At 39.0% G+C, this 19,912-nt stretch overlaps 1 protein-coding gene across 3 annotated transcripts; it reads right to left on the bottom strand.

Moving 5' to 3' along the window:
* Nucleotides 1-1,896: 1,896 nt before the first annotated feature.
* Nucleotides 1,897-18,664, bottom strand: LOC108430945 (soluble guanylate cyclase 88E-like). 3 transcript variants are annotated; one of them, XM_037542914.1, is made up of 19 exons: nucleotides 18,638-18,664; nucleotides 17,687-17,811; nucleotides 16,491-16,631; nucleotides 16,187-16,326; nucleotides 15,195-15,329; nucleotides 14,899-15,022; nucleotides 14,703-14,822; nucleotides 14,147-14,231; nucleotides 13,957-14,043; nucleotides 13,718-13,835; nucleotides 12,239-12,368; nucleotides 11,540-11,686; nucleotides 10,851-10,997; nucleotides 10,615-10,771; nucleotides 9,227-9,336; nucleotides 8,477-8,566; nucleotides 5,015-5,161; nucleotides 4,356-4,493; nucleotides 1,897-2,950 (listed from the first exon to the last, which is right to left on the bottom strand). In XM_037542914.1, the coding sequence occupies exons 2-19, from the start codon at nucleotides 17,804-17,806 to the stop codon at nucleotides 2,816-2,818; spliced, it is 2,271 nt and encodes a 756-aa protein (XP_037398811.1). In that variant the 5' UTR covers nucleotides 17,807-17,811; nucleotides 18,638-18,664; the 3' UTR covers nucleotides 1,897-2,815. The 3 variants fall into 3 exon arrangements, with proteins under 3 accessions (XP_037398811.1, XP_037398810.1, XP_037398812.1); XM_037542913.1 differs by lacking the exon at nucleotides 18,638-18,664 and adding an exon at nucleotides 18,492-18,542; XM_037542915.1 differs by lacking the exon at nucleotides 18,638-18,664 and adding an exon at nucleotides 18,201-18,221.
* Nucleotides 18,665-19,912: the final 1,248 nt, after the last annotated feature.

Genomic DNA, 19,912 nt, shown 5'->3' with positions numbered 1-19,912 from the left:
TGGTCACACAAAATATTGACACTTTGAAGACAATTTGGACAAGTTCACTGTGAGTTCCAACTATTTAGACATTAATGGCTGTGTTTTGAGTTATTTCCAGAGAACAGTAAATCTATACTGCTATACAAGCTGTACACTGACTACTTTAAGATATATCCAAGTTTCCTTTCTATACTGTTGTCCCATGAAAATATATAATAAAATATTTGCAGAAATGTGAGGGGTGTATTTTTATTATTATTATTATTATTATTTTGCTTGCAAGGCTCTATTTTTCATCAGAAAAGATGCATGCAGATTGTTGTCATTGTCTTGCATCGTAAATCTACTGGCAGAGAGTCTTTACTGTATAAATTGACATGCAGCATAACTGAATTCATACAATCTGACATGAAGTTCAGCCAAGATTTTATTTGCAGCATCTTGTGTTGTGTGACATGCAATAACCATATAAGACCAGAGTAGTTATTATGATCTCTTTTTGCAGGCTTTACATTGATATGGGCCTTTTAAACCCCTTCTGACTATTTTTGTGTGTGATTTGTAATTTGTTTCAATAAGTGTCACAGGTAAACGATCAGAAACATGAAACTAGTAAATGACATGACAGTAAAAGACAGTACAATGTAGAAGATATAATCCATAGCCAAAAAAATGTTTTGAATTTTTTTACAAGGTGCCATGTGCAGTAATAGACCTCCAACTGTGCCTGTTCATATAATCAGACACTTCAGAAACATCAACATAAGCTTCAAAAGCAAAAGTCAGTTACTGACTCAATTTTAATATTTGCCACTCATATAAATTTTATACGTCCACAGTTTCTGAGGATAACTTACCAGTAAATCCCACACAGAGCTATTTAATACTGTATCACACATACACAAAAAATCACATCTGACAAAAACTACTAGAAAAAAAGTAATTAAACATAATACCTTAACATTTGTAGTATGTTATACATGAAACGTTCTATCAGCGGAGTGATCTAAGGCATGGATCAGTACGTTCCTGGTGATCTACTGACCTGGAGAGTTTAGTTCCAGGACTACTCTGACCCAAGTTATTCAGAAGCATTTTAATATTGATGTGTTAAAATCAAACTCTCTAGGATGGTACATTTTCAGGACCAGACTCAGGCTCATTGATCTGAAGGGTTAAATCAGCATTCCCACATCAACCTAATCTTTTTCTGCCTCATCTGTAGTGTGAATTACTGCAAATAATGCTTTTGTGTTTTTAACACAAAGCAGTAAAGCAGTAAAGATAAAATGTGTTATGGTATCCATGGTAATCAGGCAGGAGCCTGTGGACACTTCACCCACACGACTGTGCTGCTAACATATTACTAGAAAATCTTCCTTCTCATCTCTGAAAGGGAGAGTAAATCACTGCAAAAATTACGCTGTGGCACGTGAAATCATTAACAATCTAATCTAAATATCTTTTTTTATATTGAGATTGTAAAAAGAATAAGATATTTAACTTATTTCTAGTAGTGATGGGACTTGATTACAAATTTTAATCGAGTTAATTACAGGGTCGGTAATTAATTAATCGCAATTAATTACAAAAATTATTTTGCTACTAAAATGTTGAACTAATACTCGTTTATTCTTAACAACAAACATGTTTATTGCTTCCACATTTTATTTAGTAATTATTTCATTGGCAAATAAGTTAAGTGACCCTTATTAGACCCACAACAGGGAAATTTCACCTCCACATTTAACCCATCCATGAAGTGAAACACCACATACACTCTAGTGAGCACACACACACTAGGGGGCAGTGGGCACACTTGCCTGGAGTGGTGGGCAGCCCTATCCGCAGTACCCGGGGAGCAGTTGGGGGTTAGGTGCCTTGCTCAAGAATACCTCAGTCATGTGTTCTCAGATCTGGGGATTGAACCAGTGACCTTCAGGTCACAGGGCTGGTTCCCTAACCTCCAGCCCATGACTGCCCCAATTTTGCTTATTTCAAGAAATAATACCAATTATTTTCCTTTTTTATGCTTGAAACAAGCTAAGTTCTATAGCTGAATGCATGTTTTGTTGTTAAGAAGCCCTTACTGAAAAAATGGAAGAACATTATTGTACTACTACATCAAAACTAGTCATCTGAGATGTGGAGTGGCAATTTATAGAGTAGTAAATCTAAAATTGTGAGAATCAGAAAATACAACCAATTCTAAGACTGAACTTTGAAGGTGTGAAAAACTATCCCTGCAGATTTCTTTAAAAAACTGAGTATCCTGAAAGAATGGAAGCTGTATTAAAGGTAAAGAGTGGACACACCACATACTATAAAGTCTGATCTTATACTTAGTTGTCAAAGCTTCGGTGTAATGTTGTCTGATGGACAACAACTTGTTCTTAATGGCTGTTTTGGATGGAAATGAAATAAATGAAAGGAGGTCTTTCACTTGTACACTGTACTGTAGATTAATCTACACATACCTAATTGAAAGTGTTTTGCATAAACATTTGCTATTTAATATAAAGGTCAATGAGCTTTTCTGTTAAGGGAAATGTGATAAAATGATTGTCTATGTTAACTGACCATATGCTACAGATGTAGCAGACAGAGATTGGGTAGGAACGTGCTGATGTATTCTTATAATCAGTCTATATACATGATAATGCTTTACTTCTGCAATACAGATCAACCTCTGACAGCAACATCTGTAAATCAGTTCTGCGGGTGTTCACTGAGAAACTAAGGTGTTAAGGCACTAAAGTGATATTAAACGCTATGGGAAATCCAGGCCAAAGCCAGAGTTGGCATGAGTTTCATGTCTCTGATGGTGTCCATTTCAGGATATGGAGCACATGGTGCTCTTCTCTGAGCAGCGTGAGTCACAGGAGCCTTCAGGAGACTCCATGATGGAATCCCGTCCATCAAATTCTGGAGAGTCCAGCTCTATGTGAGGGTCTTGGAGGCCACCATCCTGCAAGACATCTTCATGATGAGACTCAGATAGACACAGTCACAAATATAGGCCTGTTCATACCCAGTTTTCATATCCATCACAAGTGGTCAGATCAAAAGTTTAAACCACATTCATTGCTAACGCAACTCACGGTCACGTTCAAAGGTTTGGGCACACTGTCAAATGACATGTTCTGTTGATTTAGAGAAAATAAGTGAACACATCCTCATCATTTTGATGAACAGTTACTGTTTATTTGCAGAATTGAACATATTGGAAAACAATAATCCATAAAACAGGACCTATGCAAAGGTTATATGACAATTTGTATTGATTTTAATTTTCCAATATGTTAAGTTCAGCAAATAAATAGAAATTGTGGTAACCTATTTTCACTTAGAAAATCAGCAAAAGCCAGGGGAGTGTGGTGTGGGTCGGGTGCATTTTTGCTTATGACTGTATGAACAAATACGAGAGTAGATCAAGAAAGAAGCTACACAGTTTCTTTTATCTCTGCTGTATTGATGCAGTTGATTCACTACTATCAGGGACACTTTTATCCTTCACAGTTAAATGTTACGTGGTCATATGCATCCCTCTACATCTCTTCAAACCTGCACCTAGCACTGCTCACGTATGATGCCCAAGCATGTCAGGTATGAAGGAGGCTGTATAGACAGAGAGACACACAAACAGATGAGCAGGAAATTCTGTTGATAACTGACAGTCTGTGTGGTCCAGACATAAATTAAACCCTGTACAAGACTACATTAGCGCAGAATCAGGGAAGACCTTCCAGTGAGAATCCTCCAAGGATGAGTTTAGCCTTTCTCTGTAAAGCAGGCCAGATATAATTTAATACGATTGGAGAGTAAACCTCTGATCTCACAACGGTTCTATTAGATTCTGATTTATTAACCCCTTAAAATCCCAGGCTTATTACATAAAGTGATTGAGCTATTCTTAGCTTATAAATGTGATAGATTTACACTGTCACCAAACTCATCTCTTTAACTGAATGCCCAAAAACCAACTCTGAACTCACTTAAAACATCCAGATCTTGATTTGTTTTGGGCAGACACAACAATGTGGTTTAGAACTGTGTATAGCTTTCTTTAGTCGACTTTATTTTAAACAAATATAAGCTTTTCCACATAGGTGAATGGTGGCAAGTAAGCAGAACCACTTTTACCTCAGCACAATATGTGGTATCATTCTGCACAAGACGACCAAACGCGGGATAAGTTTTATTCCGCACTTCAATATCTTAACAATAGCACAATCAGTTTGAATTGAAGTCCCTGTAGTTACTGAATTATAAGCCTTTAAGGTGTTAATTCGATTTTTTCTCCAAACTCTTCCTAAAAAGGCAATCTTTTTTTCTCAGAGTATGTAAATAGATAGCTCTGCACTTTGTCTTACCTTACTAACAGACATCTCCTCCACTCTGCCTTCCTCCATGGACTCCTCCAGAGAGTTGCCAGAAGTTTCCATCTTGATGCGGTGAGAGCGGATAGACTTGACATCATCCTCATCCTCACCTGCCACAGATGGGAACACCTAGAAAAGAAGAGCAAATCAGACAGAAAATTACAAAAATGGCTCTGTTTACTTATTGTACACTGCAGTGGAGCCCTAAGTGAGAGAGTATTGCATTAGGTGGAAAGAATTGTGGAAAGGAGGACAGATTATGAGTAAATACTGATATTGGGCATGTTACATTTGTTTGATCTGGATTAGCTAATTTGTACAAGATAAAGTATATGTCAAATTTATTCAATAACAATAACAACACGGCACACAGCCATGTCTTTCAACAGGTTTTGTTATAACAATACCATGAGGTCAAGGACCACTGTTGTTAAGGGAACTAATATTTCGCCAGTTACAGAATTCACTCCACAAGTATTACCTAGTAACACCTAGTACTGACAGACCTAGTAAAAACTAGAGCATTGCAGAGAGGACTGGATTAGAGTCAGAGACATTGCCTGTAATCAGTTACATCACAGTACTTTCCCACCTAGAGCTAGCAAGGAAAGAACAGTTTCAGTTCTATCAGAATTCAGAACTCAGTGTACCAGTACTTCCTCATCAATGGGGGGCTCTGGGGGAGAGATTGCAGCCTTGCTGATTGTTTGAGCCTCAAACTGAGGGCAAGCTGCCTGTGCATTTCCATCCTTATCCCTCTTTCCCTTCAGCCAGTAGGTCTCAATCTCCACATTGCCCTGCAGGACAAGAATAATGTAGTACGAAGGTGTTAGACAGCATTTGCTTTTGTGGAGAGCGGTTTCTGTGGTGACAAAGAGAGACTTAGCATGTGTTCACTCTAACAATTTATCCAGCAATCTACCCTTAACTGCTAAGGGGAAGAATATAACAACAATCGAAAGGAGATGCAAACACATTCACACATAAACACACATATACTTGTTTTATTTTTATACAGTGTCAGAACATGGGGTCACATGGTGCATATATCTTCCACAAAGATTTTTATGTATGTAAGAATTTATTCGACATAATAATGTCTTTTATAATAATGTCTGTTGTACAGAAACCTTCTATATTCATTTTTTGTCATTTGACAACTTTTGCATAATTTGAAATTTCATGCTGCTCTTTGCATTGTGTTCAATTTTCAAGATGTGATGAACAGATGAATAAAATCTAAAACCTAATCTAGAATGAAGATAAATGTAACATGGAGCGACGAGGAAGCGGGCACACGTGCTGAGAAAAGCAAGATTTATTCAGGGCAAAATCATAATCAGGGTCGAGACAGTCCAGGTTCAGGGCCAACACGGATAGAGTGGGGAACAGACATAATGAAAGAAACACACCAAACAATGTCAAACACTTCAAACAGCACAAGCATACAACACATATAGCCAATACAAAGACCAGCAAACACAAGGGGCAAACACAGGGCTTAAATACAACAGGGAGAACAATGGTTCACAAGGCACAGATGGAAAACAGGTGGAACAAATCAGGGGCAGAGTCAAGGAATCAAGGAGGCAGGACCGGGAGATAAACACAAATGCACGTGGAAAGGGCTGGAAAGTAAACAAGAGCACATGCATGACTGGGGCCAATCGTGACAATAAAGTCTTAAATTAACTCTACTTAGAAATAAAATTATTGTATTTTATAAAATATACCTTACCCTATAAGACTTATTCCATATATATATATATATATATATATATATATATATATATATATATATATATATATATATATATATATATATATATATATATATATACATGCATTCACAGAAGCAGAGTTAGTTGCCCCCTGCTGCTGGTCATTAGTGATTTGAAATACTCGGCTGGAATCTGTTGGTCTTTAATGAGAAGAGTGTGACTCATCTCTGACCTCTAAAAGGTTAATGCCTTATACGTACCGACCTGATATGACATATTCCATGTTTGTATTTCATACGTTTTCACTGGGCACTTTATCAGAAACTCCTATCTTGTAGCTCCACCTTGTTGGTGTACATTTAGAGGCTGTTGCTTGTGTGTTGATGCACTGTTTGTGTAAGTTATCCTCTACTCTGTTTCTGACCACAGAGACACTCTTGTCTGGATATTTTAGGTTGAATATCAATTAAGTGGCTGTGTCATAAACTGACTACTGATGTATGGGGTAGAGGGGGCTGGCAAATTGTGCAGCAACAGTTGGGCTACAATCTGTAGGTGTACACTTGTGTGGTTGACTTGTAAGGTACAGTGTGGTTCAAAAATCTGAGACCACCCCAAACATTTTTTTTTATTTAAACCTAGAAATAAACAACAGAAGGGTTTACAACAGATAGGCAGATCGCAATCTGTGTCCAGACCTGGATGCTGTCCTTTATGGTAACGCTTCAGCCGCCCGGGAGACTCACAGAGCAATCTCTTGCATTGTAAATATCACATGTGACATTAATCAGCCAATTAGATCTGTGCATTATGATGAGCACTGAGACTTGAGTGAGTGACACACACAGGGGAGGGAAGAGGTGAGAAACAGCAGTCAGAGAAGAAAGTGAGTCAGAGGGAGGTTATTCCACATGTCGTGCTCTAAAAAGAGAAAACTGACCATAAATGTTGTTGAAATTTGACTGAATTGTACTTTATTTGATTTGATATTCAGTTGTTGACTGTATAAGATGTTGATGTACCTACTCGGCTACTTCAGTTTACAGTATATGGCACTGAATCATGATGCAAGTTAGACATTATGATGTTTTGGACCTTACTGAATTTTAATTAAAGCTGGTTTAGAATTTCGAAAACCTTGGAAGAAATTTTGAAGATGTTGCACCATTTTTAGGTCAATACTTAAATTCAAGCACATTTGTGACACCGATTATGTTAAAGACTTTGTACAAATTTTCTTTTAAGTCTTTTTCCTTCCATCGTTTGTCTTCGTCTTCAGGTGGATTTGATCTACTCATCAGAGACTTTTGCCCAAACCTGTGGAGTTCATGCCAGCTTGACTGCATGCTGTCATTAAATCCAAAAAAGGGACAAACCAAATACTGGCTGAAATTCTGAAATTCATGCAAATATTTCAAAGATTCTACTTTTCATCCAAACTGCTGTGCTAATATACTTTGCAATGGAAACCTTGTGTCACTAATAGTCTCAGACATTTGGACCACACTGTGGATGGACCTCATAAAGTGACCAGTGAACGAATAAACGAATAAAACATACAATTTATAGTCCTTTGGTTTGTAGTGATGAACTCTTAGACTTGCACATTATATGGAAAGCCTTCTTTGATTCTCTTTATTGATTACGGTCCTTTTAATTATTTCTGAATCTCCTAATGTATTGCACCTGATTCAGTTCATCAAGCCTTCATGATCACCTGATTATTATATGAGTTACACAAATAATTATATGAATTATAATTGGTTAAGGGGGCGGCACGGTGGCGTGGTGGGTAGCGCTGTCGCCTCACAGCAAGGAGGGCCTGGGTTCGATTCCCCGGCCGGGCGGCCAGGGTCCTCTCTGTGTGGAGTTTGCATGTTCTCCCCGTGTCTGCGTGGGTTTCCTCCGGGTTCTCCGGTTTCCTCCCACAGTCCAAAGACATGCAGTCAGGCCAATTGGGTGTGCTAAATTGTCCCTAGGTGTGAGTGTGTGAGTGACTGTCTGTGTCTGTGTGTCTGCCCTGCGATGGACTGGCGACCTGTCCAGGGTGTATCCTGCCTTCCGCCCGAAGACTGCTGGGATAGGCTCCAGCTCCCCCCCGCGACCCTGACGGAGAAGCGGCTTAGAAAATGGATGGATGGATGGATGGATAATTGGTTAAGATGTAATCACTAATTCAGGGTGCTTTGTTGTGAGATGTTCTTTTGTGGAGGTAGAATTGTTCACAACTTTGGTGATAAATCTGAACCGATTTTAAGAATCAATTATTGTTGCAGATTTTTAGTCAAACCATTTGTTTATGGTAACTATTTATTGATTCCAAACATCTGGCCTGTTGTGTGTCTGACCACATGGCTTTGTATTTACATTGTTGCTGTTATAATAGCTCACCTTTATGGTTATGGTCCCACGTCTCTCAAAAATGAAGTGACTGCCCTTCAGGTGCTCATAGGTAGCGCTGCTGAGCTGAATGTGCATCTCCTGAAACAAACACAGCAGATTGAGCTTTTATTGGATTAACCAGGGGTTAGACTTGTGAGACTGTGTGCAATAAACACCTATAAGCCATAACATTACAACCACCTCCTTGTATCCACACTCAGTGTCCATTTTATCAGCTCCACTTACCATATAGGAGCACTTTGTAGTTCTACCATTGCAGACTGTAGTTCATCTGTTTCTCTGGATAATTTGTTAGCCCCTTTTAGCTCTGTACCTTTCTTAACCCCTGGGATCAACCCAACCAATTAATCAATCAATATCAAATAATACCTGATCAGCAACAGCCTGATCGCATCTTAGCCCACATAGCAGATCATCAATCAGGCCAAATAAACGCATCAGTAAAATTCATTTCTAGAAGGGTTTACTGAAGTAATGTGAATGTTCTCGGTATATGAACTATTCATCACCTCTAATAGACTGAGGATGCAATACAGCAATGGATCAAAATTAGACATTTTGTAATTCTCTCTCTCTCTCTCTCTCTCTCTCTCTCTCTCTCTCACACACACACACACACACACACACACACACAAAACCTTGTATCTCCAAAATGGTAACTTTACAGGGGAAGGAAAAACACCAGGCACCAGGACACTCTTCACCTTCACACACACACTCATAAACACAAACACAGACCTTTCCATTGCTTTCCATGGCTGATGCTGTATGGACTGTATCACCATGGAGACCATAACGAGGCATTTTGTGACCCACGACCCCAGCAACAACCATTCCAGAGTGGATGCCTAAAACCAGAGCCAATATGCTGAAGGTCACCAGAAGTCAAACCTACATCATAGTGGAGGTTAACGGGCAGCATCACTATGGGCAGAGATATGCCAGCATCAAGCCACTTCAAAGTGCTAATTATGTGAAAATAATCAACTGAAAGTCAGATGGAATGACATAGAAAACCTGTTCACCTTCGCTCAGCCTGTTCTATCATACTGCAGTGCTTCAAAACACTGGGTGGTATTCACACTGAACACCCTCTTCGAGAATGTGTTTGAATCCTATCTTACATAATGTATCATTAGCAATACATCTTAGTCTTTGACCTTCAAGATTGGCCCACAGGGTAGTTAGAATATGTGCACGTCCATGATGGGCAGAGCGGAAGCCTCAGGGTCTCAGAGAAGGCCTAGTGATTTCCAGGACCTAAAAACTACAGGTCTTTAATTTTTCGTTAACAGAAGTATCATGCTTGCTGTAGTCAAACTCTGCAAGTATCAGAGTAATACTCTTATTTTATTCAAGTTCTGCTTGGATACGAAAGGGTTGAAATCCAGTAGAAAGCTGGAGGTGAAGTCCTAATGTCAAATATTTCTTTATTTCAGTTACAAGCATCAAATAAAGCACATTGCTGCTTTGCTCCACATCAGAACAAAACCTCATATTTCCAAAATGACAATTTAGGAGAAGAAAAAAACTGCTTTAATTTTACTGTAAGTCAATGGAACCAGACTTTTTCCATGTAATTTTGGGCCACTCATCATGAAATTTACACACAATGTAAAGGGTAAAGATTTTCACATTATGTCAAAACAACAAAAACGAAGATATAAGGTTTTGTTCCAACAGTAGCGTTTAATCTAGAATGTGCAATGTTCATTACCTTCTAGGCCTGAGTTACCCACCTCCGAGTGCTAGCAGAAATGAACATAATTGTAGATATGTTTTGTTGCTGTCTATTTTTTGACTGATTTTTTACAATCTGAAGACCCGTCACTAACAATCATGGTTTGCCACTGGTCAAATATGCAAAAGAAAATTAATGCTGCCTTTATTGTTGTCTGTGAGTGTGCAACGCAATTCACTATCAAAACTATTAAACTACTAAAGTTTGCGACAATATTACAAAAAGTTATTCTGAGCTTAATATGACAGAAGCTCTGGGAAATATTGTCACTAAAGGACAACAGTAGATTAAAAGGCAGTAATAGATGACTGTGCCTCAATGTTAAAGAGTGAGTTCTGCTGTGATGTTTGAGAATTTCAACCACAGAAGTAGAGAATCCACATACCCACTCTGATCTGGATGTTGTTGCCATTAGACGGGTCTTTGAGGTGGTCGATGGAGCGCACCATGTCCAGAGCCATGTCGCAGATATTATGGGCGTGGTACTTAGTCTTCTCTGGAGCTCCAGCTACAACCATGTAGGCGTCCCCGATAGTCTCAACCTGAAACCCCAATAACCATGAATGAACTCAACGGGTGGTATCAACTCCCTTCAAACACACATTTGCCATAAAAGCCCACCTTGAAGACTCTGTGCTTCTCGCTGAGAGTGTCAAAGAGTGTGTACATGGTGTTAAGCATGGACACCACCTGCATAGGGGTGATGTGGCTGCAGATCCGAGTGAAGCCCACCACGTCGCTGAACAGTATGGTCACATCCGGGAACACCTGGGCCACACACATGCAACCGAGACTAATTAACCTCAAGATATGATGTCTTTTTACATAACTAAAGACAATACAATCATAGGCCATCCCAGAACTGAATCTGGCATATTTGATAAGGTCACTTTGTTCATTTTTGAAGAGAAAGAGGAAGAAAGAATAAGAAGTCTTTGAAACCCTAAAGTGATCTCTGTATATGTGGCTATATAATCCCACCTGCGGTCTGAGAAGGTAGAGCTGAAACAGTAAGTGGCAAAAAAAAATCCAAATATCCACCAAAACTTTGTAAGTTTCTGCTGTTTATGTCCGTTCAAGAAATGTGAAAACTGAGATTAAACAAATGACAATCACTTGTTATTTATATATCAGTCAGTGAACCACTGTTTACTTAAAACTACTGAAGGCTGTTTCATTTTTACCCCAATAAAATCATACCGGCCTGTTTCATCTAAATTTTTAGCTCCTTAAATAAAAGTGAAGGTGACAAAGAGTTCATACAAAGGGTCCATGGCTGGTGGCCTGCAGGGTTTCATGTGTGTCCTGACCTCACATGTGTTGACCGCAGGCTCTCCCTTGCGCAGCCTCTTAGCAACAGGTTTAGGGATCATCCTGTAGAGCAGGTCATCAGTCTTCTTCATCTCATAGTCCAGCATCTTCATGCTTTCCTCCAGTTTACTGGACTTCTTCTGCTCCTGTGAGGGGGGAGGGAGGGGTCGGCAAAGTCATGTATTTTTGTCATGTGTCAAATGTCGATAGAGGCAAAACACAAAAGTAACCAGGCACCAGTCTGAGCACTAGCACCTCTTTAATAAGCAAATGAAGCACAGTTACCTGCCAGTTTACATCTCTTTTTAATCGCTTTTAATAAAAATGTTACATTCTTCTGGCTCTACATACAAGGCAACGAGTTGCATACAGTTTCATCTCAACTGACTGGAATATAAATGCAATTGAATTTTATTTATTTTATTGTATTTACATTCTTTCAAGCTTTTCTTTTGCATTCAAATGGGTCATTAATCCACAAAACAAACATTTTTTGATGCCTGTTTCTTTAGAAGCCCTTTCTCTATATTTTTACTATTCGCTTTGATTGAACAATTTATGTGAAGCTCACCGAAAAGAGAAGCATACATAATCCTGCATGTACAACATTCCCAGTGTGGGTTGTTTTAAACAACATATACTTGCCTCAAATAGAGTGCAAGGACATTCTTCTAGTTACTGGCAAAACAAACACTTACCTGTATAAGAGCCCTCTTGAGCTCCTCAGACTGCTGCGTTCCTGCCAGAACCAGGTCTCTGCTGGAGTCGTGCATACTGAGGTCATTAATGTAGAGTCCAGTCTTAAACATGGCACTCAGACTCTCCATTCTACAGAAAGGGAACATACACCCTTACACAAATGCACACACCAAATTAGACTTATAAAGCCAGTCTCTGGATAATAATAATAACAATACAAAGCACTTTTCATTCAGGTATACAGACTAAGTGTTCAAATTTAGTAACAGCAATAAAAAAAGAAAATGAAGTTAAAAAAAAGAATAAATGAAATTAAAGTTAAAATATTCTTTTAAACCAGCAGAAGAATTAAGAATATTCCTTCATACAAACTGAGATAGTAGTTAAAATTAAACAGACAAAAACAATTTAGAACTTAACTACTTATTCTCCAGGGTATATTTAGTTTTTTCTATCTGAATTTACGTGACCAAATCATAAGGCAAATTATTCAATAACTGCATGAAATAATTGTTCATTTGTATTTTATTTATTTATTTTTTTGTAAAAGTTCCCCAAAAATTAACAGAAAATATGTTTTGTGATCTACACATATTGCTTTATGTTTACAATTTACTGCTGAAAGCCAAAAATCTTAGATGCTCTTTGTATTATTTCATAAAAATAATGTTTACAGAGCAGATCACTGAAGAGATGCCATCTGTTTACAGTTTATAGCCCAGATTTATGGAAAAATGGGTCAACTTTCAGTGGAAAAAAAATTGTGAGTTCAGTTTCTTCTATTATAAAGTTTACAGTACCCATTTATTTGACTGGAAAGAAGACTGAATGTAGCTTATGAAATATAAAAGTTATGAAGAATATGGCAAAGTGCGTTTTGGGACCACCGGTGGTTCCGTGGAGTTTGAGAGGTTAAATAAATTCTAAGTGAAAAAGAAACATTTTCAAACGTTTCTTAAAGGCGTCTCCTGAGCTTGACTGTCCAATAAAAGGCAGAATTGAGTTCCACAGTTGAAAGGCATAATAACAAAAATAAACTCTCCACTTTTCCTGTAATTTATGGAGGAGGTGTGCTGAAGGCTTGTATCTGTAGATCTAACATCATATCAGAATCAGAGTCAGAATCCTTTATTGAACCCAGAGGGAAATTGCAGTGGAAAATAAACAGGTGTTTTAAGGTCATTTCGCTCTATAAAAAATAAATACAATAGCTTTAAATCTGTAATAAAAGGATGTAGGTTGCCAGTGCAGTCATTTAAAAATAGGCATGTTATGCACACTCTATCTTTTTATCATTAGGATCCATACTCAGAAGCTAAAGAGCTCCAAATCTAAAATTAGACCCTGCTATCGTATGTCAGGCTTCTTATATAGCTTCTCATAAATTTGCTTTCTCTGCACTCTTTTAAATTGTGATATTGATATAAAAACTATTAGCCTTTCAGCCCTAGTAACCTGTGTGCACGAGTCAGTCTTACACAGGCGTTCCCAGGAAGATAATGGACTCCCATTCGGGCATGTATCTCATCTGGCCTTTCAGTTTGAGGCAGCGGCTCCCGTCCCCCCAGCTCTCCATGGCATTGGCACTGTTTCCATCTAAGAGCGCAAAACAACACCAGCAGCCATTCATTCACCCTTTGTTAGAGAGTGGCACTCACCAAGTACCTGAAATGCACTGTGTTGTGTGGTTTTGTATTGTGTGAGAGGGATTATTGACCTTTGTAATCGTCTCCAATGATGGACTGGAAGGCCATGAGCTCCACGTCTACATCAGCAGAGCGATTAGCGTTCTCATAATCAGAGTCTGTGATGGAGACACAGTACACCTGATTCAGCACCTTCACTCAAGCTTTTAAATCCATATGTCTTTAATTTGATAGAAATTAGGTAAATAGGACCTTCCTTACTCTGGACTCTATTATGAAGGTTCCGCTCCCGCTTCACAGGCTCCTTGGACATGATCTCAAACAGGTTGTTGGGGTGGGAGATGATCTGTGGAGAAGAACTAAATCAGTCTCCAGTTTCTTTTATTTTCCATCAAAGTCAGCCCACTAGATAGGACCCAATATGTAGACGCCATTGAGAACCATATTCAGACCATCGCAAGGCTCTATCTGTTAAATAGATAAATGTGATTGAATTTCTTTGCACTTCAATAAAATCAACAAAACACATCATATTACCAGGGTGTTCCTTTAACGTACATCAGTGCAACTGTAATGTACATTGATGCAGGGAGACTTTATGACAAGTAATTTGAGTCTATTTACCATGCAGTGTAAAGGGTAGATGGCATGTAAACGTAGACCAAAAAACAAATAAAAAATTGAGGATGTAATGTGTCGTTGACAATATTTTTTTCATACCAGACATTAAATAATTGACTTAATAATTAAATGTGTTGAAAGTGAAAGTGAACTCAAAAGCAGTTCAAAAGCAGGTTTCCCATCATGCCCTACACACCATGTTCCAGGTGAACTCCACCAAGGGGCGAGCCAAAAGGAATGCATCGTTGATCTTCTTTCCATCCAGATCAGGGAAAACTGTGGCCAAACCAGAGCCGACATTGTGGACCACCATGTCCTGTTAGAGATAATAACCATTATTTTACAGAACGTTCTTTAACAGCGCGAAGAAGAGGACAAGAGAGCTGCTTTACCTGTCTGAAGACAATGTTGAAGGGAAACACCTCAAAGAAAAAGTCACTGGTGATCGGCAGAATCTCTTGCTCCTCTTCATCCTCTTTCTGGATGTAGCGATAAGCAGAGTTATCGAAGTTCAATCTGAAATCAAGAGATATTGCTAACATAGAAGAAAATAAGCTGAAGACAATAATGGGATTCCAAAGTCACACAAGAAACTATATTCACTCAAGATTACTCAGTCAAAGAACAAAGCCTACTGAATCCTACCGAAGTATGTGTTCTCCTGTGGTGAAAGCAAAGGTTCTCCTACCTCATAGTGACGTGGGAGTAATCTCCCACCAGCTGCTCAGAGAGAACCTCCACATGGATGTCTGTATCATAGAACTGTTTGCCCATCTGTCTGAGCTGACCCATAGCATAGTGTAGATAGCCCTTCCGCTTGCTCCTGCAGCCGAGGGTCAAGGAGGTGGGAGGGGAGGCAAACCATAGTATTATTGGTTAATAGTATTTTTTCCTGCCGCTGGTGCATCGTGATGTAATCAAAAATCAGAAGACATTTTGAAGTCATTACATTTTGAAAAGATAGCAGTCTCGTCCTTTAAATGGTATAGCATTATCAGCTATACAATGAGCTGTCCTGAATTTGTATTTCAGTGTCTATTTTACTCTGGTGGATTGCATAACATCATAATAGGTTATTTTCGGGGACACTCCCCACCCCCAAATATTAATTTTCAGACATTCAGGTGGGTCAAGAGGTTAATTAGTGAGTCTTGGACCCCAGGACCCCTTGTATCTTGCACCTTGGGTTCATAACACGTATTAACAAGAAAGGTTATATTACCTAAAGAAGCAAACGTCAGAAGTTAAACATGCCTCAGCTGATCTACTGCATTTGGGGTTAGGGGAAAATTGTGTAAATTAGATTTCTCACTGAGCTGTGCCTTTATGCTTTGAGCCTGGATTAGGATCCCTGACTGGGCCTTTAAAGTCAACCTGAAATCAAAATGGACCTTTTTAAAAAATAGACCTTTTTACCTTGTTAGTTCATGTCCCAAGGCATATTAAGCATGATTCATTGCATGATCCCTTTCTGAGTTTCAATAATGTCCCTGTGCATCAGGTGTCCAGAGAAAAACAACATTAACCAATGTTTCACCTCCACCTACACTACCTGTCATCAACACTCAACTAGCACAGAGACCCTCCCTGACACCATTTGTCATAAATACATTACTGGAAAGAAAATGTGCTGATTCATGTTACGCTTTACTTGTCTGAGTGAATGAATGTGTTTCTTACCTGTAGTGCAGTGTAACTCCAGTAGCAGACTCCTCTTGACAGAAGAAGGTGGGGGGCTGAACTTTGGGGTAACTGAAGCGCAGGTACTCATGCAGGTTATCCAAGCCATTGACAAAGTCACGCACATGACGGCCCAACACCTGGCACACACACACACACACACACAAATGCACACGCATAGAGAAACACAAATAAGGCATTCACAGTTCAGTCTGCTATATACTCTCATAACAAATTTAACTTACAGATTACATGTGAATTCTCTTCAATTTACAAGAATTGCTGACACAAAATTGAGTAGCACCTTGAGGATCCTGTCATAGCCGTACTTCCCCACAAAGCCCAGGAAGTAAACACCCCAGGAGTTCATCAGCTCATTATAGGGAGTGCCTGTAACACCACTGGCTGCTTTCGCTATGCGTGGGATTACACTCTCGCTGTAGACCTACACACACCACACACACACATACACACAGTCTACTAGAAGCTGCAAATTCAGGCCTTGACTATTACCAGACAACAGCTTTGCTACTGCCTTATTATGAACATGTCTACTCTATATGTTAAAGGAACACTGCATCACTTTAAAGTTGGTTACATCAAGTCAAATACACTTCTCTAATTATCAATTTAGAGTCTCTAATTTATCTGGCAATGTTGTAATTTAGTTTAATTATAATTGTCTTTCTTGGGTTCTGGCAGCAGAATGTCAAAATGTTGACTTACTTCAAAATAATGACATTTTCTGAAAATCTAGACTTACTATGGCTAAGTAATCAGTGATTTGTACTAGAGATATTGACTTACTACATCAAAATAATGACTTGTTTTCTGACAATTTTGACTAAGATGAAAAAAAGAAAATATTAAATTCCAAGAATCAAGCAATTATTTCTGGATACTGAGCCAGAATCTCAAGGAATCACTATTTTGAGATATGAATTAAAACTTTTCAGAAAATAAGTAATTAAGTAAAAAAGATATGTCATTATTTCAAGATATAGAGTGAAAATCTTGAGAAAACAATATTCTTATTAAGAGAAAACTTATTCTGAATATTTTCTGAAAAGAAAATTGCCGATTTGTTATCTCCACCCGGCAGGAATCGCCTTCCTTCCAAGTGTCTTTGTAACCAGAACTGCTTTCTTTAGACTTTGTCGAACATCTTATTAAAGAATCGCCAGAAAAAATGCTGTTACAATACACAGTGTTGTGAAATTCTGGATGTAATCAACATCAATGTGTGGAAACACCCCTTTAACCCTTAGCCTTCAGTCCCGCTCTTTACCTTCAGAGTCTATCCATTTCTGTGAGAGGTTTACAGGTACTAAGATGATATTAATGGATTTTAAGTGAATTATGCAAAGTAGTACATTCAGTGATCACTGAAATGCTACTAAGAGGAAAGTGACTAAAAAGTCAACCCATTCTGTGATGCCAAGTATACAAATACAAACAATACAGGTGCTAAGAGTAAATTACATTAGTAATCAATCTAACCTGATGTGTGACGAAAGAGTGGAGTCTAACGTCTGCTCTCTCTCTCACCAGCTTCCACACGTCATCCCCGTATGACTCCTTAATGAAGTCATGCAGACTCTCACACAGCAGACCATACATGATGACTGTACAGTGATACACAGAGCAGCAACAGCTAGGTTAGTGCTAGGGCTGTAACTACTGAATAAATGAGTAATCGAGTAACCTGGCGATTGTGTTTTGACTAATACAATGAATTAGAAAATGTGATTGAATGCATGATAAGTCCTATTTTAATCCAACATACCACTGAGTGTGAGAGTTTGTTAAGCATTGGACATAATGACCTATGGATTCCCTGTTTGTCATTCAAATTGAGAGGTAGTTACTAAGCCAATTCGTTGAGAATGTACATTTCAATCAATTTGACTTTGTCATTTTAATGAAGTAGTTGTGACAGCCTTAGTAAATGTACATATACACAGAGAGAGTAGCTGACTCACACACTCAAAGCGTTAGTCTAATCTGCACTCACGTCTCAATCACACTGACTCAATGCAAATCTACAGTAGAGAGTCTGTGGCAGGCCCTGTAGAAACACCTGTGAAGAAAGTGCATCAACAATGACAAAAAACAGGCCCAGCAGTTATTAGCACAGATTAAATTAACAGCCCAGCCCCAGACTAAAACAGGCCCCATCTGGATGAAGAATGTTCCAAAGAAAGATATATTCTTTTTTCTTTAATCTCCTTAATTTGAAAGAATCAAAATGCATCTAGATTCTTCCGAACACGGAATACGACCACAGACCCTCCAAAATACGAACCCCCTTCCAAAAGGCTGCTCATGAGTCAGAGATCTCAGAGGGAGAATGCTGCTTGAGAAGCCTCTACCTCGTCCATTTGATCACTACTATTCAAGACATGAACTAATGCTAAATCATCAGCCTTTGTTCATTCAGTGTGAACTGACCTGGCTCGAGCTCCTTCTGAGACGCCGGCGCTGTTGAGAATCTTCTAGGTGGGCCGGCATCATTACTTTTGAAAGCTGGCCCACTTGGGTCAACTGTTGAGTGGGAGTGTTGAGCCATTGTTCTGAAGTCAACTGGCAGTGACATGACTGGGAGGCTGCCAGCAGCAGGGCATCTCTCAATCACACATGCTCCTCGACTGAACAGCCTCTTCCCTGGCCAGTCTGAGGGATGGACAATATCAGAAACAGGCAAAGAAGCTCTCGCTTGTTGCAAAGGTTTGTGCCATTTTGGAGTTTCTAATGAAATCCTGCAGAGGCCTCAACACATCAGCATGTTGGTTTTTTTTATATGACTTCATTGGGAGTGTGAGTGTTTTCTCAAATTACTCTTTTATTTCTTTAACTTCCTGTCAAAACAGCCATTAAATACAAGACATTCATTTCCATGTTTCTGAGGAGATTAGAAATAAAATAATACACTTGCGTAACAATGGAGAAGGTAAAAAGAGAGACAGTTAACAAGCATTACCAGAACTGGCGTCTGTCCATCCTTCCCCTGTGAGACAATAACGCAACATGGGTCTGAAAGGATGTGTAGCTGTTAAGAAGACTACACTGAGAAAAGGAAACAAAAATCTGCAAGTCAAACAAAGAAGCTGCTGGTGTTATCAGAACAATGGACTGACCACAGTCCACAGTCCACTGTCCAATTATTGGGCTTGTGAGAAGCAGATACAACCAACTTGTGTGATTGAACTTGGATGTGTGGAAAAATATCCATGTAGATTTTTTGAAAAACTTACAGGGGTTACAGGGGTGGCATAGAAGAGCAGGGGTAGTCCAGGACCAGGGGTCCGTGTGATGGATGTTATGGCTGCAGTTTAAAGCTGTGACCGATTCAATCAAATCTAGATGGACAAACAGAAATACAAACACATGAAGTGCAGAGAATACCTTAATCTTTATTCATGACTCTAACCCCACACTGACCTCACCTTTTTGACTGCAACACCACATACAGGTCATGTCCTTGTGTACTCAGGCAGAAACACACACACACACACACACACACACACAAGAATGTCTGACTGCGTCTGAAATGTTTACCACTATCCATCTCAGATGAAGTAATGACAGTCTGGACAGACTCAGCTGTCCCACTTCACACACACACACACACACACACACACACATAACCAACACCCTCTTTAAAACATGCACACACACCTGCATGTGTACACACACCAATTTGCTTTTATACAACATTGGGAAATG

The sequence above is a fragment of the Pygocentrus nattereri genome, chromosome 11, assembly GCF_015220715.1.
Source record: "Pygocentrus nattereri isolate fPygNat1 chromosome 11, fPygNat1.pri, whole genome shotgun sequence".
NCBI lineage: Eukaryota > Metazoa > Chordata > Actinopteri > Characiformes > Serrasalmidae > Pygocentrus > Pygocentrus nattereri.
The sequence above is the reverse complement of the archived record's forward strand: the minus strand, read 5'-3'. Positions and strand labels throughout refer to the sequence as shown.